Source organism: Babylonia areolata, chromosome 2, assembly GCF_041734735.1.
Source record: "Babylonia areolata isolate BAREFJ2019XMU chromosome 2, ASM4173473v1, whole genome shotgun sequence".
NCBI lineage: Eukaryota > Metazoa > Mollusca > Gastropoda > Neogastropoda > Buccinidae > Babylonia > Babylonia areolata.
In genome coordinates, this window is record NC_134877.1 from 36,425,266 (window position 1) to 36,448,398 (window position 23,133).

General features: G+C 41.2%; 1 protein-coding gene across 4 annotated transcripts in view; it reads left to right on the plus strand.

Annotated features, from left to right (window-relative positions):
• Positions 1 to 23,133, plus strand: part of LOC143300741 (uncharacterized) — a 105,167-nt gene that overhangs the window by 62,405 nt on the left and 19,629 nt on the right. For all 4 annotated transcript variants that reach the window (XM_076614638.1, XM_076614666.1, XM_076614657.1 and 1 more), the window contains 12 exons: positions 1,238 to 1,413; positions 4,852 to 4,954; positions 5,828 to 5,979; positions 8,318 to 9,272; positions 10,042 to 10,175; positions 10,545 to 10,680; positions 12,524 to 12,708; positions 14,758 to 14,856; positions 15,737 to 15,790; positions 16,769 to 16,819; positions 20,378 to 20,484; positions 21,447 to 21,514. In XM_076614638.1, coding sequence (XP_076470753.1) covers positions 1,238 to 1,413; positions 4,852 to 4,954; positions 5,828 to 5,979; positions 8,318 to 9,272; positions 10,042 to 10,175; positions 10,545 to 10,680; positions 12,524 to 12,708; positions 14,758 to 14,856; positions 15,737 to 15,790; positions 16,769 to 16,819; positions 20,378 to 20,484; positions 21,447 to 21,514 — 2,220 coding nt within the window. The remainder of the gene's footprint in view (positions 1 to 1,237; positions 1,414 to 4,851; positions 4,955 to 5,827; positions 5,980 to 8,317; positions 9,273 to 10,041; positions 10,176 to 10,544; positions 10,681 to 12,523; positions 12,709 to 14,757; positions 14,857 to 15,736; positions 15,791 to 16,768; positions 16,820 to 20,377; positions 20,485 to 21,446; positions 21,515 to 23,133) is intronic.

Consider the following 23,133-nt stretch of genomic DNA (forward strand, 5'->3'; position numbering starts at 1 on the left):
AAATTCTTTTGGGGAGTTTGGGGAGGGGGATGGGGGGCTGTCACATGATATCGGGTGTGTCCTTGAATAGAACTAAAGAAAGGTCCATTTTTAAAACTTTCCTTTCTTTTATGCAGTGGTTGTCTAATGGTCTGATATGTCCATTACAATACTTACTTTTCTGAACACTATTTGCATATGAAAAAAGATCTTGAAAATTGTACATGTGTAGGATGGAGTTAAAGTAATGTTTGTCTTTGCGTACAAAATTCATTTACTTGGTTAGTTGATTAGTCAGTCAGGTATTCAGCTATTCCGCTAATCAACAAGGCAGTAAGTCAGCATGCAAGTTACTTAAGTAGGTTAATTATTTACTTGGCTAGTTATCTAAGTAGTCGGTCAGTCTTATTTCATTTGTTACTTTTCAAGTTTGTGTTTATATGATAAAGATGATAATGATAATGATAACAATGATAATAATAGTTATAATAGTTGACATTTATATAGCATGTTTCTCCGGAAATACTGCTCAAAGCACCTTACATTTGTCCCCCACTCCCCACCTACTTTCTCAATACACCCCCTCCCTCACCCCCAGCTTCCTGAAGCAAACAGCTTCCCCACAATAAGCCAAGAACAGCACTGAAAGGATGCCGTTGTTGGAAAAGATGTGTTTTCAGAGCGGGCCTAAAATATTTCAGCGAGACAGAATGTCGCAAATATTCTGGCAGTTGGTTCCACAATGAGGGGGCCTGAAAAGAGAAAGATCTCTGACCTTGTTCCTTCTTCTTCATAACAGAGATTTTCAGTAGGCTGGTATCCGAAATAGAACGAAGGTGACAAGTTGGAATGTGCACTCCAAGGAGGTCAGAGAGGTAGCGAGGACCAGAGCTTGAGAGGGCAGGAAACGTCAGAACAGGAAGCTTGTATTCAATTCTGTTTTGAAACTGGTAGCCAGTGAGGAGAGTGGGAGAGACGAGTAACATCTTCAAATTTGAAGATCTGAAAATAAGTCTTCAGATTTATCAAGTGATTATATTATGTATAATTAAGATAACGAAATGAACGGAAAAAGAACTATTTATAAATGAACTTGTATGTGTGGATTTGCCATTGTGCATGTGATTGTGTGTGTATGGATGTGTATGTATGAAGTTCAATATAAGTGTACATTTGTTAAGGAGTTTCAGGAGATGGGAGCAAATGTGTCTAAAATCACTTGAAGACAAGAAATCAACATCTTTCTTTCTGTATACAGCTGGTGGTACGACAGTGCCATGGAGTGTGTGTCCAGCAAGCTGGACCAGGACAGATGCCCCCTGTCTGCCGTGAACGCCGTCTGGCGCCGCTACCTTCAGCTGATCTACACCTTGCGACACAGCGATAACATCTCCAATATCCCTCTGATTGAGAAAGTGCTCAAGTGCCCTGCCAGTGAGTAACTGTCATACATGCAGTGCATAGGCAATTTGTTTATATCTTATTTTCATCATATAAATGTACTGGCATTACTGATATATTGTTTGGGGTTTTTTGTTTTTGTTTTGTTTTGTTTTTAGCAGACTACAGATGCATTAAGCAATCAGCCAACCTATTATGTTTTTATAACGTTATTTATAGTCAATTCATAGAGGATTTGATAGTGTGAGCATGTGCGTCGGTATCTGTCTCATAATCCTTCCATGACCTAATCTCAAGGAAAGGGGTTGGAAAATTCCTGGATAACACAAGCGCAAAACAAAAAAACAAGAAAACAACAATTGAAGTGCTAACTTGAACGAAACAAGACAGTGGCAGTTGTTCTGCAAAGACAAAGACAACATCAAGACCATGGTTGTCCCTTGGTCTAAAAGAAGACGTGACTTTGTACCCATCTGTGCACAATGGAGTGGCTTAGAAGGCCAAATCTGGATTTACAATGTTGAATGCACACATGGCACTGGAATTCTACTGATGTTGTAGGATGTCTCACTGTGGCAATGTTCTGTGGCTGCCTGAGCTTTGCTGCGATATTCTTCTTCAAGTATCTTTGATGCTTTCCTTGTAAGAGTACACCAGCATACTCTGTCCTGTGTGGTGTTGATACGTTCAGCAGCAGAGATGTTACACCATAGCATTATTGTCTTGATAGAGACAGATTTAGTCCTGACAAGAATTTCTGTATTGATTACTTTGTCCTGCCACCGTTGCTATTGTAGTGCAGGGTCTGTTGATGGAATCAGTCCAGCTGTAGACGGTCTATGTTTTGCCGCCATATAAATCTAATATGCAAATTCCAAATGGCCCAGTGATGTCCACCTAGAGCAAGTTTTGTTCGCCTGCTTTGACAAAACTGTGCATGCGTATTGACCTCCCATTAAGCTTATATGGTCTTCAGAACCTAAGTTAGATTTGTCCAAGTTTTGAGGCATGACATCTCCCCATATTATCGTTAAATAATCAACCACTGTTGTGGATTCATGTGATGATATTTGTTATGAGGTTCCATTCTGATGATCATTTGTATGAGACGATAAAACAATTTCCTGTGTGCAATAATAATAATAATAATGGTATTTATATAGTGCTGAATCTTGTGCAGAGACAAATCAAAGCGCTTTCGCACCAGTCATTCACACGCATGCATAACTCTAAAACTAGAAACTAAAGACAAGGAAGGGCAGGCAAGGGAGGCTATTTTGGGAAGAGGTGGGTTTTAAGGCCAGACTTGAAAGAGCTGAGTGTGGAGACTTGACGAAGCAAAAAGAGGAAGTTATTCCAATTGCAAGGTCCAGAGACAGAGAAAGAACGGCGGCCAACAGTCAAGTGTTTGAATCTGGGTATGCATAAACAGAGTGGATCCGAAGCCGATCGTAGTGAGCGAGATGGAGCGTAGAGGTGAAGGCAGCCGCAGAGATAGGAAGGGGCAGTTTTGTGAATGCATCTATAACATAGAGTGCTGATCTTGTGCTTTATTTGGTGTGAGACAGGGAACCAGTGGAGATGTTGCAAAAGAGGAGTGATGTGCTCAGATCTTTTCTTTCTGACATGTCTGACTGATAAATTTTTGCATGGACAGTGTATTGTCAAGGACAACACCGAGGTTCCTGACTGACGTGGAAAGAGGGATGGATATACTGTCAAGTTTGATTGTGTCAGTTGTGATGGAAGACAGTTTTTGTTTAGTTCCTATGATTATTGCTTCAGTTTTGTCCGCATTCAATTGTAACTTATTTCGAGTCATCCAGTTTTGAATGTCCAGGAAGCAGTTGGATGTTTCTTGCAAGAGCGATAACAATTTTTTCAGGGGTATCACTCTTGTGAAGTTGAGTGTCATCAGCATAAGAATGATGACTGATATTATGGCAGTTGATAATTTCAGCAAGAGGAGCAGTGTACAGTGTGAAGAGCACTGGGCCTAAAACAGATCCCTGTGGGACTCCATGTTCGATTTTAATGGGTTCAGATTGGAAATGATCAACAATGACAGACTGGAATCGATCAGTGAGATAAGATTTGAACCAGTTTAGAACAGTGCCGTTGATACCAAATGTAAAATGAAGATGGGAAAGAAGGATTGAATGGTCTATCGTGTCAAAGGTGGCTGACAAGTTGAGAAGAGTAAGAAGGGAAATTTTTCCTGAGTCGGACGCTATCAGTAGATTGTTCAGAATGGAGGAGAGTGGTTTCGGTGCTGTGGTCAGCGCGATAGGCAGACTGAAATGGGTGGATGAGATTGTTGAAACAAAGGTAGTTGTTGAGCTGTTTGAGGACAGCTTTTTCAAGGAGTTTGGACATAAATGGAAGATTAGAAACTGGTCGATAGTTTTTCAAAATGTTTGCGTCAAGCATGCACTTAGCACACGTAAAGAACCCATGGTAACAAAAGGGTTGTCCCTGGCAAAATTTTGTAGAAAAATCCACTTCCATCGGAAAAACAAATTAAAAAAAAACTGCAGGCAGGAAAAATGATTAAGATGGTGATTAAAATGGGTGGTGCTCTCAATGTAGTGACGCGATCTCCCTGGGGAGAACAGCCCGAATTTCACACAGAGAAATCTGTTGTGACAAAATAGAGAAATACAACACAATACAATACAATACAATACAATGCAATTTCCTCAAACATGGAGTGATAAAGCTTTCATAAGTTTGACCATTGATGATGCACATTACTCTGAAGTCTATTTCAGATTCAGTTTCAGTTTCAGCTCCAAGGTCAGGGTTGAACATTGAGTGGAATAAATCATAGACCAGACACCGCTTGCAATATCAACATTGCCCTTTGTCAGCCATCAGACTCACTTAACAATCATGGCATCACTTGCTCTGTATCAGTGTCGTGAATCAACCCACTTCTACTCTCTCCGCAATACCTAACCTCTGTTAGTCAGATGTTTTTGTAAGATATTTATCTTTGAAAATTTATAGTTGCTTTCAGAGTGGTTTAGATCTCGTGTCGGTGATAAACGTTTGCATTCTGAACTATTTTTTTGTAGTTTATTGATTTTCAGTTGTATGGAACTGTAATCATAATATGAAGAACACACGAGGCTGTTGGCCATAGAAACCAACACTTTCAGACGACCAAAAGATGCCTTGATGGTAATGCCTGGAATGCTGTGAGCTGTTGCAGTCATTCACCCAGCATCCAACATCCTCATTATGTAATAATGCGATGAACAAGGCCATGGTTTATGTTCAGCAGTCTGCACTTGGTAATCAGGAAACAGGCCACGTGACATGTAAGAAGTCCTATGTCTGTGTGGCATGCTTTGCTTTCTTTGTTGTTTCATGCATCAGAACGGCATGGTCAGCGTGTTTTTTCCTGCTGTTACAAATACAGTAACTTGATATAAATGAAGTTATACAAGTACCATGTCTGGTGTGCAGGTGGGTGCCCTACCTGGCAAGAAGTGCAGAAAGTGATGTCCCGGAATTGCTCAGTGACCTACAGCCAGCTGATGAAAGCTGACAATGAGCAGGAAGCTTGCCTGTGAGTGTGACAGATAAGCCCATATCAAGTTCTCTCTCACTCCTACACCATTACCCCTCCCCTTCACCTTCTCTCTCTCTCTCTCTCTCTCTCTCTCTCTCTCTCTCTCTCTCTGTCTTTCTCCTAATCTCACAAGCCCATTTACACCTCTCTACCCGTCTGTCTACAATCAGCTTTAGAATAATTCTTGATTCTGCATTCTACATTCCCAGTTTCAAACAGTTCACATTGAGCTTTCCCTCTGTCTCTGTCTCTGGCCCAAATACTTGGATCGAGTTCCCTCTTTCCCATCGTCAGATCCCTTCACTCAGCTCATTCAAGTATGGCCAAAGAGCCCACCTCTTTCCAAAGTAGTTTTCCCCCTATTCCAGCCTACAGCTTTTTTTCGCCTCTTTCTTTCTCTCCCTTAATTTTGCTCCTGTTGGTTGGCGTTATGTGTGCATATGAATGACTGGTATACAAGCACATTCATTTGCTATCTCCACATTGCTATGAAAGTATAATTGTAATTATCATTATTTGACAAGGGTCATGTTTCCTTGCTATGCCAGTGCTTGACAGTTAAATAGAAATGTATGTTGGATTAACATTTGATGGGAACCATGCAATCACTAACACTGACTTGTGTGGTTAATCACTTAAAAGAATGATGGTGACCTAGTTTTTAATTCATAAGCTAAGTGTGATACCAACACCTCAAGACCTGAGATTATTCATAGTCAGAATGTTTTACCTGCCTAGAACAGCTTCGTCAAATTTTGTAATCCTGTCTTCTGTTGAGGGTGGAGGGGGGGCAATCAGATAGTGTCAAGGAGTATATAGTCTTCTGTACAAAATAACTAACCAAACTGTAACGATGATTTATATCTTCAGACACTACGCCAACACGATCAAGTGTGCAGCACTGATTCTGCACACCCAGAACCGAAGCTGCAGTGTGAGTCAGATCCACCGAAGGACACACCAGAATCAGAGTTTTGTACACCAGCAGGCGAAAGGAATAGACGTGCGACGCGTCTGCCCAGGTGAGACTGAAATTTGGACTTTTTTATTTCTGCACTGACAACTGTGGTATCTTGTCTTCCTGTCTGTTCAATCTCGGTGACGTGCTGTTTATCTACCAGCTTCTCTGTCCTCATAGAAGAATAGTTCCTTCTGCCTAGCTAATGGTTCAGGTTGTGGCAAGCCTGTGACTTAAATCGCATATATTACGAACAGTATTTTGCAGTCCTTGGGATTGGTCTGAAAAGTTTGCTTTCAACTTTATTTTTCTTAATGTTCTTGAATGTCTTAAGAGTAGAAATAAGAACAGAAATGTATCTCGATTCCTGGTAAAGCATCCTATTCATATCAAACCAAAGAAGTCAAGAGCCAAAAAGACAAGAGAGGCAAGGCCTTCAAGACTCACTTGTGATACACTTTAAAAAAAATCTAATCGTTAAAATGTGTTCTGTATTTGTTATTATAAAGCTTTGGGTTAAAATTTTTTTTTTTTTTTTAAAGTCCTAACCAGATTCAGGTGAGTAGAAACTGTCTTACCCATTACACTATCGTGGCTCCTTAACTGACGTTCTGAAATTTAATATTTGAACATACTTTTTTTAAAGGGCAGTAAATCAATTGTGGTATTCGCAGTGAGAACGCTGTTTAAATCATATTATTCTGGTGTATCTTGATCATTCAGAAAATCTTTAAGGGCAATAAAAAAAAATCTTTTTAAGTCCGCGGTAAAGGAGACGTGGCTATCGCCGCAATCACACTGCAACATTTAGCCATTTTCTCTAGATCTAGATAGATGTACAAGTTTAGTTTACACCCACCGGGAATGTAGTACGACACGGTCAATTCAATTTCTCTTTTATGTTCATTCTAGTTTTATAGTTTTAAAGTTGATATGAAAATTGAGTATTTTGTTAAACTAATAACATGTAGAGCCAAGTACAAGTACTTCTAAACATCGCATGAAGTGAAAAGGACTTCATTTTGAGAAAAGTCAAGACTGGAAATTTTTACGTTTCATCAATTCAAGGGTATTAACTCTCATGGTTTACAATTTTTAACTGTGAATTCTGACTGATTCTGTGGATATTTTGATGGCAGTTTGGGGCATAATCCAGTAAGTGATGAGGCGTTCACAAATCTTTCTCTGTATAAATATTTAACGATCTCTTTCTCCAACTTTCCATCACATGTTATCGTGTATTGTCGATTGAATATAGGATTGAACGGGCAGGTCAACAACTTGAAACAAAATGGCATCCTTCACGTCCCCGAAGAATATGAGCACGCGCTTTGAATGTGTATGAATATGTGTACGCAATTGATTTTTGCCCATGACCTTCAGGGCTCAGCCAATAGATCTATAAAGTCCACTTGTCGTATTTATTTTAGTATTTTCCGAAAAAGACCACTTGGGCGAATGAACATAGTGAAAGCCCTGTACACTGAGAGTAAAACACACAAGCTTTTTATGTATTGAGTATAATTTCAAAATTTAATGTTTAAGATGAGAAAGATCAGTTTAAAGCAAATTAAGTCCCCTATCATTAATTACAGATTAATTTTCCTTTTTTACTATCTGCACCAAAATGTTTGCAAAATAAATAAAACTTCCATGCTTAGCAAAAGAAGTTCCTGTTTGAACAAAAAATGATAATAATGACTGCTATTGTTGTTGTGTCAGAATATCAGATCAAAGTGCCAAGTTTGGAGAATAAAAAAAATATAAATATAACAGTAAATGCAGTTTGCATATAATTTGGCTTCTTTTTTATATTTTTGTGCCCATCCCAGAGGTGCAATATTGTTTTAAACAAGATGACTAGAAAGAACTGAATTTTTCCTCTTTTTATGCCAAATTTGGTGTCAACTGACAAAGTATTTGCAGAGAAAATGTCAATGTTAAAGTTTACCACAGACACACACACACGCACGCACGCACGCACGCACGCACGCATGCATGCACGCACGCACGCACGCACGCACACACACACACACACACACACACACACACACGCGCAATCAAACACCGGGTTAAAACATAGACTCACTTTGTTTACACAAGTGATTCAAAAAAGGAAAAACATGAAGACAGTGCGAAGAATTACGTGAGTGTGGTAGGTGTTGAATGTATTGGAGCTAATAAGAGGAAACATTTATTTTTTTGTAAAAGAGAGAGGACGATACAAAGAGAGAAAAAGAGAGAAAGAGAGAGAGAGAGAGGATGTATGGCAGCATTGTATTTAATGTCTGCCGTTGACTTAAAGACATGGGCTACATTGTTATTAATACACGTCATCATTGTCATTGTCAGTCATCATCAGTGGCATCATTTTTCCCAATTCTGTAAATGTGATGTTACAGAATCCAGTCTGAAATTCCCAGTGGAACTGGGCAGCGCTGCTATGTGTAATAATTCAGAAACCCTCGTCTTCATCGCCCAGTATATTCCCATGGGCCACACCACCACGTCTCCACCTTCTTGGACTTCCTTCTCGCCCCAACACAACACCATGTCTCCACCTGCTTCGTGGTCCTCCTCCCCCCATCCCAACACCATGTCTCCACCTGCTTCGTGGTCCTCCTCCCCCCATCCCAACACCATGTCTCCACCTGCTTCGTGGTCCTCCTCCCCCCATCCCAACACCATGTCTCCACCTGCTTCGTGGTCCTCCTCCCCCCATCCCAACACCATGTCTCCACCTCCTTCGTGGTCCTCCTCCCCCCATCCCAACACCATGTCTCCACCTCCTTCGTGGTCCTCCTCCCCCCATCCCAACACCATGTCTCCACCTCCTTCGTGGTCCTCCTCCCCCCATCCCAACACCATGTCTCCACCTCCTTCGTGGTCCTCCTCCCACCATCCCAACACCATGTCTCCACCTCCTTCGTGGTCCTCCTCCCACCATCCCAACACCATGTCTCCACCTCCTTCGTGGTCCTCCTCCCCCCATCCCAACACCATGTCTCCACCTGTTTCGTGGTCCTCCTCCCCCCATCCCAACACCATGTCTCCACCTCCTTCGTGGTCCTCCTCCCCCCATCCCAACACCATGTCTCCACCTCCTTCGTGGTCCTCCTCCCCCCATCCCAACACCATGTCTCCACCTCCTTCGTGGTCCTCCTCCCCCCATCCCAACACCATGTCTCCACCTGCTTCGTGGTCCTCCTCCCCCCATCCCAACACCACGTCACCACCCTACTGGTGGCCTTCCTCACCCCGTCCTACCACTATGTCCTCATCTCCTTGGTTGTCTCCGTCCCCGTCCCCTGAAGGCGATGACCAATGGCATGCTAACTATCCTCCCAACCCCTGCACGTGAGTTTACAACGATGCCATCAGTATGCATTTGCTTCTGACTTGACACATGTTCTTGGCAGAAAATTACAGGATTCTGTCAGAATTTGATGAAGTGTTTTCTTTTATTCTTTTAAAATGGATTCTGATGAATGACGGTAGGTGGGTGGGGTAGAGGCCCAAAACAAGAAGATGCATGGAATGTTTAATGCAATGAACATGCATTTATTTTTGGCTTGACATACGTGTTCTGTGCAGAAAATTGAAGGTTTCTCTCAGAATTTAATAAAGGGTGTTATTTTGTATTTTGAAATCGTTTCAGGGGCGTGAAAGTTGATAGGCTGGGGACAAGATCAGAAAAATAAGACACTGAGAAAGTACTGACCCCAAGGCAGTGTTGTGTATATTTCCAGTCTGTAACCAAGTAACCAGGCATTCTGTATGATGAAATATCAACGGTAGCTTGTGCAAAACCAGTACTAGGAACTTGCAGGAAAGTGGGAGGGAGAAGGAAGTGCAGGTGGATTTTGTTTCTTTGAATTTCAGTTGTAATTGTGCATTGAATGTAAGACAAAAGAAACACACGCCTGATAACACTTATAATGTGTGGATTTACAGACATTAACAATATTCCTCCACTGGCCAATACTCTATAGACACTAGACTCTAATCTACGCAACGTTCGCTCTTCATTTTCCATCATTTTTAGATTATTTTCCAGTTAGTACAATAACATCCGATCCAATTGCTTAGATATTCTCGCATGCATGTCTTTTGTTCTGATTTCCAGAGCTTCCATTAAGAGGACTGGCCACGTCTTGTCGGTTTTGAAATCTGTGGGTGTACAGTGTGACTCTCAGAATGTGTCTCAAATTTTGGCAAACCGGACCTACGGCATGTATGAGGAATCCAGACAGTGTCATGGTATGTGCACATTAAAGGTTTTCAATTTGTGTCACGCCAATAACAGTGGTGGTGTATGTTTCTTTACATATAATTTACAGTAATGATGTAAAGCATCCGTGGGCTTTCTAGAATTTCAAACCTTTTTTTGTTTGTTTGTTTAATTCTCCGTGACGTTTGAAACCAATTTTATTTCAGCCAGTACACAAGATGAAATCGAATGGAACTTATTAAACATAAATTTTATTTCTTTCAGGAGCAGGTGATGCATTGCTTAAAAGTGTTTTTGCTGAAAACCAGCAGTAAACTGATTGTTCCTTATATTTGATAAATCCATGGCAAACTGGTGGTTGGGAGACCTTATTTTTATGGAGATGTAATTCATTGCAGGGTACATCACAAGTCTGTCCCATGGCCCAGACAAGTGCTACAACCTAACTGACCATCGTGTAATGACTTCCTGTGGTGGTTACTTTGGATACCTCATCTATTCTCCAGATATGCACCCTGACAGCATGGTTTGCCAGTAGGTATATTGGTACGCACGGCGATAGTTATGTGGCATAAATCCCACCCACATCTGTTTACAAGCATTTGTGGTGCGGGGGAAGGGGTACAAGTCAAAATATTGCATGGATGACTGACTTAGTTGGCCTATAATGATATAAAAAAGAACGAAAACAAAAACAAACTACGATATAGAACAGAATCTACACTCAAACCTGAGAAATCGTACACTCTCTCTCTCTCTCTCTCGCTCTCTCTTGCTCTCTCTCTAACTGAAGTAAGAAAAATGCAAGGTGGAATGCCAAAGCTGCTGTGGTTATATTCGTCCCCTCAAAACATCAATGGTAATGTAGCTATTTTTCTAAGCTTTTCGAAAAATTCATCGTGATGACTGTGTTTGGATTAGTATCGCTGTCTCTATCGACTCTTGACATTGTCAATGACAGTCATAGTAATTAACAATATGCTTGCAAAGTAATGTTATTCTTTGTATCTCAAAACCATGTATATGACGACTGCATGGTTTTATATTTGGCAATACAATAACCGCGTTATTCCATTGTTTGGTTGTCCATGCGCGCATGTTTGTGTGTCTGTGTCTGTGCCTGTGTCTGTGTAGTAAACATTTACGAATTCATTTTCCCATGACATGTTGACGCCAAATTTGGCTTAAAAGTATGAAAAAAATAAATTCTTTCCGCACCTTCTAATTATAATAATGATGCATTTCTGAGAAGGGCACAAAAAATCATAAAGAAACCAGAATGTTTCCACAGCCAGATTACTTTTGCCTTTTTCTTGTTCACATAAATTTTATAAGGCATGCTGACACACTGATTACTAGCAAATATTTTATCATTTTCAGTTGAGATAAATTCTACTTCGTAGGGAAGTTACGTTGATGCATGTGTCTGCCAAATAATGGGATATCAGTATGAATGTATGATGGGATTATTTAAACGGATCTCACTCACCTAAATCATTATATTTTAGAATATGGGTTAAGACATAGAAAGGCCATTGTGTTTCACACAAAGTGTGAAGGTCTCATACATTCTACATTCACCCGAGTGGTCTCACAATTGCGTAGATGTTTCATGCATATTCATTATCAAGCACGCCCAATTATTTGCGATAGCATCTTACTAGAATGAGGTGAAGAATCCATTAAATTTTATTAAGAGAATGATTTGTGTATAGGTTTCATCACTTGCTGCATAATGCCCACGAACGGTCATCAAAATCAACAGATCATCTCGCGTTTTGACTAGTTGGGTTCAGTAGTTAAACTTAGCTCGCACTACGCGTGCGCGTTTTCACGGATTGCTACAATGGGGTTTGGATAAACAGTCAGTGACTGGTACTGTGCACACCTCAGGTCATACTGACTTGAGTCATGAAGAAGACATCGTGATCGAAACGTTCGGAATAGTAAAACTCATCCGATCCGCCGATCATTATATGTGGAAAGAATGTGACTGCTCTGTGTGATTATTGTGTATATTACGTCCGAAATGTGTTGGCGATGTTTTAACGATCTGTCAAACTCGGAAAGTCATGATGAAGACAGGGAAAGTTTGAATCTGTGACAGATCTACATATTGATCGTAAAACAATGAAATGCCTTGATATGAGCAGCTTAAGGTAGAATGTTCCATTTTCAGCACGAAACTCTTGGTTGGACAAAATACTCAATCTATATACGTTCAGCTAACCCGTCTTCCCCCTCCCTCTCTCCTCCCATTCACCCCAGGGTTTTCCGTGTTGTTGTTCAGCAGGAATCACATGTGACCCATAAAGGCTTTGCCTCGTGTTGTCAATACTGTAGGATAATAACCCACTGGTGTTTTCCGAAATTCCAGAATTGCAGAGCAGTTCATTCAGTGCGTCAGTAAGGCAAGTGGGTGCACTGAAGGGGAGACCAGACGAGCCTTCACCGAGCACCTGTCCTTCATCATCACGATGAAGGAGATCTTGCACGTGAACGTCATGCCCGGCACTAATGATCACATGATACGTCGGATCCTCTTCTGTGATCAGTCTGGAGGTCTGTAGATGTTATGTTTGCTTTTTGTTTGTTTTGTTGTGTGTTTTGTCATTGTTTTTGCAGCTGTTGTTTTTGTTTTTGGTGTGTTTCTTTCTTTCTTTCTTTCTTTTTCAAGATTTATCACCTTGAGACAACGTTCTTTACTCGAATATCAAGGAACTTAGAAGAGAGCTGAAGAAGACAGAAGCAAACCATTCAATCTATCTCAAAACAGTTTCCACAATGGACGTGCCAATAAATTGGACACACATATTTTCAAAGCCCATACAAACACCAGGAAAGGATCATCGTCATGTAAGTGGCAACTAGATCATAACAATGCACAGTATTGCTTGGGAGCTCATGGAACGCATAACAGCCACGAAGTTCGCTGGGGATCTTGAACAGAGGTACATTCTCCCTCCAGATGAAGGTGGGTACAAAGCATAAGTGTACATGGGAAATGTGACATCTTTCACATATGAGACCAATGAAGGAATTCAAAGAAAAGAAGAAACATTCGTAGAAGCAATTGACTTGGAAGATGCATACAATAAAGTCTATTTTCCACAAATCATAGAGCAGCTACTAAAGTATGGATAAAGTTTGACACCAAGAAGAGTCGCGCTTGTGCTACTCTAGCGGGAGATGACCCGTTCTTGAAAACTTCGAAAGATGCTCAAGAAAGAAATGCAGCCATCCAGAAACAACTGAACAACATTGCCCAGTGGTGCCAGGAAACAGGATCTTCCATCAATCTTGGGGAAGCCTGAATGTTGCTGTGTAGTCTCAACAAAATTGCATGCAGATCACTACCAGCTGTCTCATTCGACGGAATTCAGATCGAGAAAACTGATAGTCTACACTACGTAGGATTACAGTTTGACAGAATGCTGACCTTCAAAAAATATATTTAAAGCACGTTCTGAATCGCATGAAGGGTCTTTCAGTCTTAAAGGAAAAGGCAGCCAAAGGCAATGAACAATACCACATCTTCCGGCTTTATCAATCACTCTATCTTTGATTGATTATGGACAAGGCCTAACAATACTTTGTCAAAGCAGCCTCCTATAGTTAGAAAGAATTCAAAATTAAGCAATTAGACCTATCCTCGGAACAGCGAAAGACACTCCAGCTGAAACCGCGTGATACCTGTTCTTCCTTCAATACAGGCCAGACGCAAGTTAGAACATTTTTGTATTTGTATTCCATTTCTTTTTATCACAGCAGATTTCTGGGTGTAAAGTTCGGGCTGCTCTCCCCAGGGAGAGCGCATCGCTATACTTCAGCACCACCTTTTTCTTCTTTTTTTTTATTGTATTTTTTCCTGCGTGCAGTTGTATTTGTTTTTCCTGTCGAAGTGGATTTTTCTACATAATTTTGCCAGGAACAACCTTTTTGTTGCCATGGGTTCTTTTACGTGCGCTAAGTGCATGCTGCACACGGGACCTTGGTTTATCGTCTCATCCGAATGACTAGCGTCCAGACCACCACTCAAGGTCTAGTGGAGGGAGAGAAAATATCGGCGGCTGAGCCATTCTTCGAACCAGCGCACTGAGATTCTCTCGCTTCATAGGCGGACGCGTTACCTCTAGGCCATCACTCCACACCTAAGGTGTTAAGGCCTTTTTCAGAGCACCAGAAAACCCCAAAAACCCACTTCAAGATGAAGCGCGGAGTATCATAAATGGGACAAGCAGAAGACACATTCAAGCTTGTACGCCAGATACAAGACATGGCCTTCCCCAGTAACGAAAGGTAGCGCCGTGGCAGAATCGGTCAGGCGTTGGACTTCTGGCCCAGTGTTTACCAGTGATCAGGGTTCAAGCCAGCCTGTTCCTGCTTGATGAGGAGTCCATCGAAAAGGCTCATCACTCCGATTTTTACCCACTCCACCCACATGTGAATGGGTGCCTCACGCGTTTGGGGAAGGGGTTTAAAATGGCGGATGGAAAAGATTAGGTCCTGCCTTCCGATGCCGAGCCATAGACACAACGGATATGATTACCTCACTGCCCCCGAAAAAAGCTGTGAGACCTGTAATGTTTCACTATTTGTTTCTGCCAACAGTTGAGAGGCCAGGAGTCTGCCCCCCACCCTCGGCTATTATGGGTATCTGTGTGTTTGATCCTGCGGTCAACTGTCTCAACGACTCGGAGTGCCAGACAGGTGAGTAATGATATAATATGATATGATATGATACAATATGATATTATAATGATATAATAATGATACTTTTTAAAATTATTTTTATAATGATGATAATAATAAACAACTATTGCTACTACTATCATTACTACTACGACTACTACTACGACTAAAGATATGTGGGTTTTTTTTTATTCCCTCGAATCTTGTGCATAGTCAAATCAAAGAGCATACTATGTAGCCAAAATCATAATGATAATAGTAGTAGTAGTAGTAGTGGCAGTAGTAGTTGTAGTAGTAAGAGTTATACTAAGCATGATCATGATCATCATAATCATGATAAAACTATTTATATGGCGCTGAATCTTACGCAGAGTGAAGCCAAGTCATTTATATCGCTCACACACAGCAGTAATTCAAATGCATGCATGATATATGGCTGTATTTCGCAGAAATGGAAGACAAAACATATCAAATCACAAACAGAAAATAAACAGATAGTTAGAGAAAATGAACACCGGGTACTGAATTGGATTACTGAACTCTGAAAAGGCACGTCGTTGCTGCTGTTGCTGTTGTTGTTTTTGTCCTGTTCATTCTGCCCATCTGTCTCTCTCTGTTTCTTTGTCTTACTGTGCGTGTGTGTATCTGTGTAGGTTATGTGTGTGTAGGCTCTGTGTGTGTGTGTGTGTGTGTGTGTCTGTCTGTCTCTCTGTGTTTATGTGTGTATGGTCTATGTGTGTATGCGCACTTGCATGTGTGGTTGTGTATGGTTGTGTATGTATGTGCGTGTGTGTATGTGTGTGTGTGTATGTATGTGTGTTTCTTTCTTTGTAGGGAGTATGTGTGTGTGAGGCCATGCGAATATGTATATGATTTACAATTTTTCATGTCTATGCAGGAAGGAAGTGTTGTTCCGAAGGCTGTAACAAGGTGTGCAAAGACCCCATTCAAGGTGAGGAAGAGAGGCGGAAGGGGGGATGGAAAGAGACAGAGAAAGAACGAGTTAGATAGATGGAAAGAAAAGGGGCATGATTTGAAAGAAATGGAAAGGGAGAACGGGAAAGAGGGAGAGAGATGGAAAAGGGAAAGGTAGAGGGAAGGAGAGAGAGGACTGGAAAGAGAGAGAGGGGAAAAGAAGGGGAAGAGATGGAATGAGAGAGGATGGAAAGGAGTGAGAGGAGGAAGGAGGGAGAAGAGATGGAAAGGGAAAGAGGATGGAGGGAGAAAGAGATAGAATCAGGGAGAGAAATGGTAAGAAAAAGAGAGAGGGGAAGGGTGGAGAGATATACGTAAAGAGAGAGAGACGGATAGAAAGAGAGAGGGGGAGGAGGGAGAGAGATTAAAATAGCCTGAGAGAGAGAGAGGTGGGGGGGAGAAGGGAGAGAGATGGCAAGAGAAAGCGGGAGGAGGGGGATGGGAAGAGGGAGAGAGATGGAGAGACAGAGGTGGGGGAGGGAGATTGTTCTGTTTGTTAATGTTTGTATCAGTCTGTATCTTTCCCTGTCTGGTTATTCAAACCTTGGTGCTGACACCCACGCTAGTTGATTAACGTTTATATTTGGGGGGCAGATTGAAGAACAGTCCTCTTTTCCACATAACCACTATAACCACGCCATGGTTGTTGTCTGATGTTGACCAAGACTCTAGCTGCAGTATCAGCTGGTCCTGTCTTACATCAACACATTGAACGATGACTTCATGTTATTGTGTGTGCTTCATTTCACTCCCCACGATTAGTGAACACACATACACACACACACACACACACACACACACACACACACACAAGTGACGATGATCTAAGTGGTTTTCGCTTCTACATTGTGAGTGAAGACGATGATCACGAAGTGTGCCATAGGTTCATTTTGGAGGAAGCGAAGATGATCGATCAGGATAAGAAGTAGCATGTGTCGTAATTCCAATGTTTCAGAGAGCACAACCTATTCACCGTACACCACAACACAACGGCGCCCAGACACAGGTGAGGCATCAGACGGAATGCCGAGTGGCTTACACATTGTGTACATTGTATTGTTTGCATACATGTGCCTGCTATGGTTTGTGTGGTTGTGTGTGTGTGTGTGTATGTTTTGCGCGCGCGTGCGTGCGTGTGTGTGTATGTAAGATAAGATAAGATAAGAACAACTTTATTATCTCCAACTGGAGAAATTTGGTCAGGTGCATTATCACAACATAGACAAGTAAACAACATGGAGACCATAACTGTAAAAGCCAACAACAGCCCCTACAAATATTACGAAGATACAAATGTAAAAAAAAAATATCACATACATCGTTTCATACATACATCCACACACAATGCAGGTAATAACTAGTATTCTTAATGTAAAAACAGAAAGAATTAAGAAACATTATTTGAATATAATTATAAACATAGCCTACTATACTGCACATTGATTATAATAGACAGATAATAAAGATGAATTGCGGAAAACCACAACCAGATAATCAGCACACACCCGCACCCCTCCCCCACCCCCTCTCCCCACACACACACACACGCGCGGATAACTTGATTAAACAAGAGTAATAAACATATGTTCTCAAATAAAAGCATTTCACATATTCGCTTTTTAAAACATTGCAAATAATTATTACATCGTAATTATTAAATAAATATATATAGAATATGAACGTTAGCATTAGACATATTCCACTGTACATTCATCCTGCATATTGCACATTATTCTTCCTACATATTGCACATTCATTATAACCAATTGTCACGTTTTAAGCTCAGTAAAACACACACACACACACACACACACACACCACAATTAGAACAAGGTACAGCCTATCATGCACGGACTTTCACACGTCTCACATGAGAGTGCGCGCGCGCACACACACACACACACACACACAGTTCTCAAGAATTTAAAAGGTGGATTGAACGTGGAATAAAAGTCTTCAGAGCTCTGGATTTCAACTTAAAAGTTCTGTAGCGTCGTCCTGATGGCAACAGCTCATAATACTTTGCTAAAATATGGGTGTCGTCAGTTGCTATCTGCCTGCTTTTTTTAACCACTCGACTTTCATACAGCTCTTGCATGCTAGCTTGTTTCACTCCCACAATTTTACTGCATACACTCATGACATCGTTCAAAACACGCTTACTCCTCACTCCCAAACTTCCATACCAGCACATAAATGAAACTGTGAGCACGGACTCGATACAACATCGATAATAACTTTGAAAAATATTTGAATTTATACCAACATTTCTAAGCTTCTGTAAACAAAAAATTCTAGATTGACATTTCTTATGAATGGAATCAACATTTCTGTCAAAAGTCAGCTTATTGTCTAAGATGGTCCCTAAATATCTATATTCATTGACCCTCTCCACTGTTTGACCATCAATAACAAGGTTAGCTACAGGCAAGGGGTCTTTCCGAAAATCTATTAACATTTCTTTTGTTTTCAATACGTTGAGATCCAGATAGTTTTTCTCACACCAGGAAAGAACTTTTTAATTTCACTGAAATAAATAGCATCAGAGTTGGACAGATCTTCAATTGCTGAATCATCGGAATATTTTATGACAGGAGTTTCCTCCGTGCCTCTGCAGTCATTTGTGTACAGTGTAAAAAGAACAGGGCAAAATCACGAATGAAACACAGAGCACAAACACCTGCTGTTTTGTGTATGTGTGTGTGTGTCTAGCTTGTTTGTGGCTGTGTACAAAATGCTGATAATGAATTTGCACCTGTATAAGAGTCAATTTAGCAGGTATGCGCACAATTAGAGCCTTTCCCACATATAGATTAGATTTTTTTTTTAACTCTTTGAGAATGCTATGTTTCATCCATATGTAACTTTCATCTCATAGATTTCTCAGCTCAATCTCTAGCTCAATCAAAGTTATTAACAGAGGCTAAAGTGCTGGCAAATAGTCTTGAAAAACAAAAACAGAGAAAGGAAGGAAGCGCATTTCAAATAAGTCCATATGTTACAATAGAAAACTCTAATGTACTTCGAACAGCATTAAGGGGAAATTGAACATTGAGTGAAATGAAAACAGGAGTTGATATCACTCTCTCGTTGAAAACATCCAAACAGAGAAAAGTTACAGTCTATACTTTCAGACGCTACACCACATCTGCTAGGTAGATGCCTGACTAGCAGCATAGCCCAACGTGCTGGTCAGGCCTTGAGTGCATGCATGTATACTTGTGTACCCAACAGAGTGGCTTTCTGCTTATGGGTACTCGTTGAGTTCGCCAAGTACGTGCTGCGCATGAGACCTCGGTTTATCGTCTCATCCAAATGAGTAGACGCTCAGTTTGATTTTCCAGTCAAACGTGGGAGAAAGGGCGAGACCGGGATTCGAACCAAGACCCTCACAGACACTATATTGGCAGATAGACGTCTTCTTAACCATTCTGCCACCTCCCTTCTTCCTCACTCACTTTGAAGATGTCCAGAACTGGAGTTATGGTTGTGTCCATTGGTGGAGCTCGTGGTGGTAGATGGAGGGGGTTGGGGCGGGGGCGTTGTTCGGAGTTTGAGTCCTGACTCTAAAAGACCAAATCATATCCTTTTGTGGTATTGAAACTGCAAGTTCAAGACGTAGCACAAGCGCTCAAAATGCGTGGAATGCTGTAAATACAAAGTTGCAAAACAGATAGCAGGAAAAGGTAAAAGGGTATCCTTTCCTGTACGTTTAGAAGCTTCTGGGACTATCACGTACTTTCGATTCTAATCTTTACACAAACTTTCAAAACGAAACTCATTTCCAACTATCACATCATCACCAGCAACAATAATTGAATTGGACTTACTTTGGTTGACCATTGATTTTAAGACCACTATCTACAACAATTATTTTGTTTTTAATTTGAGAACAATAGAAAGAAATATACGAAGTAAGTTGAAAACATAAAATGAATGCATTTGTCTATGAAAACGAGTTTGTTCAGCAAGTGTAGATCACCCCAAAAGGTACGTGTTTCTGTTGTCTCCTGCACCCGGATGAGAGAAGCTCTTTGCGGGGTCTTTACCCTGCATCCCTCCAGACGTGCACAAGAAATGAAACCAAAAGCTTTGAGAACTGAATCCAAGAAACAGGAAACAGTTCAAATAATCGTTTGTCTTACCATACTTTTTGCAGGTCCTAGAGTGAACCACGTGTCCTTTATGTGGTACTGAAAATGCTTAATTTTTGTCTTGAGCGATTTCCCCATTCTTTAACTCACTCAGTACGGCCAGTCCTCTCTTCTCCTCTACACAGACCCCTCGGATATCCAGTGGGTTTCTGAATGACCCAACATTTAGCTTCCGTCGTCAGAATTGTGGTATTCTTGGTCAACATTCACCTCTTCAGTATAAGAGCCTTCCGCTTGCAATATTTTGATGATGGTAACTGGGGTGAAACGCTGTTAACGTCATCTCTTTCGCCGTTCGTATGGAGAGAGTTAATTTCTGTTGGCCCCATTTACATTCCTTTCCACCCGATCTCCACGCTCATAATTGTAGTGTCTTGTGTATCGCTTGAAACCACACCTGTGTTTTCCAGAACTGAAATTCAAAGCTGAGCTGAGAATGAACATGACGTGGCATCCAGACATGAGGAACCCTACCAGTGGCAGATCTGTTAGTGCAGCAGCCATCATAAGAAATACGGTTCGTGACTTTTTTTTTCTTTTCTTTTTTGCACTTAGCCGAATTTTCTCGCATTGCTCTTTTCACTTCTTTTATCATACCAGGAAAATAAACCAAAATGACTGAATAACAGCAGTGTAGCATCAAAAATATGAATGCAAAACTTGAAGCAACAAAATAAATGCAGTTTGATTAACTTCTTGACTGTCGTAAGTACTTGGTTGATAAGGACAGAAAACAAGCATCAATTTCCATAGTTAGACGTAGAAAACTACAGTAGTAACAGATTTTAACAGACATATTCATTTAACGTGTGACATGAAGTGGAACACCTGCTTTTTATTTGAATTAGACTATAATCAAAGGACGTCAGGTGTCAGCGTATTTTATTGCATTGCTCACTTTCGGTTGTCTTTCGATCTAACGTCAGTTCACAAAATGTGGTTTTAGACAATCAGAAACAAAACGTGTTCACTTTGATGTAAATGATAAACATGAACAAACATCCAAGAATCCGACGGGCACAATAGCCGAGTGGTTAAAGCGTTGGACTTACAATCTGAGGGTCCCAGGTTCGAATACCTGTAACGGCGCCTGGTGAGAAAAGGGTGGAGATTTTTTTCCGATCTCCCAGGTCAACATATGTGCAGACCTGCTTGTGCCTGAACCCCATTCGTGTGTATACGCAAGCAGAAGATCAAATACGCATGTCAGAGATCCTGTAATTCATGTCAGTGTTCGGTGGGTTATGGAAACAAGAACATACCCAGCATGCACACCCCTGAAAACGGAGTATGGCTGCCTACATGGCGGGGTACAGACGGTCATACACCTAAAAGCCCACTCGTGTACACACGAGTGAACGTGGGAGTTGCAGCCCACGAACGAAGAAGAAGAATCCAAGGAGCCACATTGCCCCAGACAAATAATTGTTGTTGCTGTCACTGCTGCTCACCTTCACGGCCACTTACCGCATGTTACAGGTGGATGCAGCATTCGCAAAGAGTGAAGTTGGACCAGTGTATGCCTACTCTTCTGTGTTGTCAATGTGGTAAGCAGACTCAAATAATCCAAGATTACGTATTTGGAATTGTCAGTACTGTGATATGGTTTTGGGTGTATTGTGACGCCGAGGGTAGTTTTAAGTGTTGTAATAAAATTTGTTGTTGTTTTTAAGTATTGTGATATTCTATTGCATTATTTAGGCATTTGTATGTGATATGTATGATGAGTGTGTATAGTCTGTGATGAGAGTGAGTGTGTGTGCGTGTTTGTGTGTGTGTGCGCGCGCGCGCGTGTGTGTGTGTGTGTGTGTGTGCATAAATTTGTGCTTGAGTGGTTGGTTGGCTGACTGCATAGGGTTGTGCATGAAAGTTTCTTTTTCACTTTAGTGTTTAGATGCATGTTTTTAAACATCAGTCTCTACACTGCACAGCGCAGTTGAGCATGTATTGCACGGAAAAGCGCTTGAAAGTGGTGGCGCTGCGCTCAGTGGCGACACGGTGTTTTTGCAGGCTCGTCATCACAAAAAATGAAGTGGTCGAACAAGTAGACTCATACAAATATCTCGGTGTGATAATCGACAATAAGCTGTCTTGGAATGAAAACTCAACTGCACTCATTAAAAAGAGCAACAGTCGCATGTACTGTCTTAGAAAAATGAAATCTTTTAATGTATGCAAGCAGATGCTCCAAATGTTTTACACATCTGTTGTCTGTAGTGTTTTCACATACGGAGCCGTGTGCTGGGGGGGAAACCTGACCAAACATGACAAAGACAGGTTGGAAAAAGTCATTAGGAAAGCGGTTGGGGTGGTGGGTATAAGACAAGACACCTTTAGCGACATGCACAATAGAAAACTGACTGACAGACTAATAACAATTTTGACCGACGTAAGACACCCACTACATGATGACATTAATAGCAGAAGGTCAGACATAAGTGGTAGGTTTAGAGCTCCACGCGCAAGAACATCTCGATACATTAATTCATTTATTCCTACAGCCATTCGCGCACACAATCAAAACATCCAATACACTAAGTGAACCCTCCCACCCCCCAAGCCCCCTCGCCACAGCAACACCTGAACTTCACCAGCAGACGAGTGTATGGGAGCAGACATTATGCGTGCATGTGGGACTGAGCGGGTGAGCACGGGCAAGCAAGCATTTGTGTGTGTGTGTGATCGGAAGTGATTTTAAAATATTTTCTTATTTTACTTGGATTTCATGTATCTTAATGTTCTAATCTTATTGGCGTGACATATGTTATGTGCATGCATACGTTGTTTGTGTGTGTGTGAGTGAGTGTGTGTGTGTGTGTGTGTGTGTGTGTGCATTTTACTTATATATACGATTTATTCCCTTGATGTTTTTATTTATGTATTGTTGTACAATACCTTATGGTCTTAACGTGTGTGTGTGTGTGTCTGTGTGGGTGGGTGTGTGGGTGGGTGTGTGTGCGTGCGTGCGCGCATGTCATTTTTAGTAATCTTATACCCTTTTTTTGTTGGATGTTTTCATTTGTTAATATTGTTGTGCAATACCCTATTGTCTTAACATGAGTATGTGAGTGGGGGGGGTGGGGGGTGGGGGGGTTAGTATATCGTCAGCTATTGGGAATTCTTATTTGACTAGTTTTAATCTCTTCTTATGTTGCGCATGATTTTA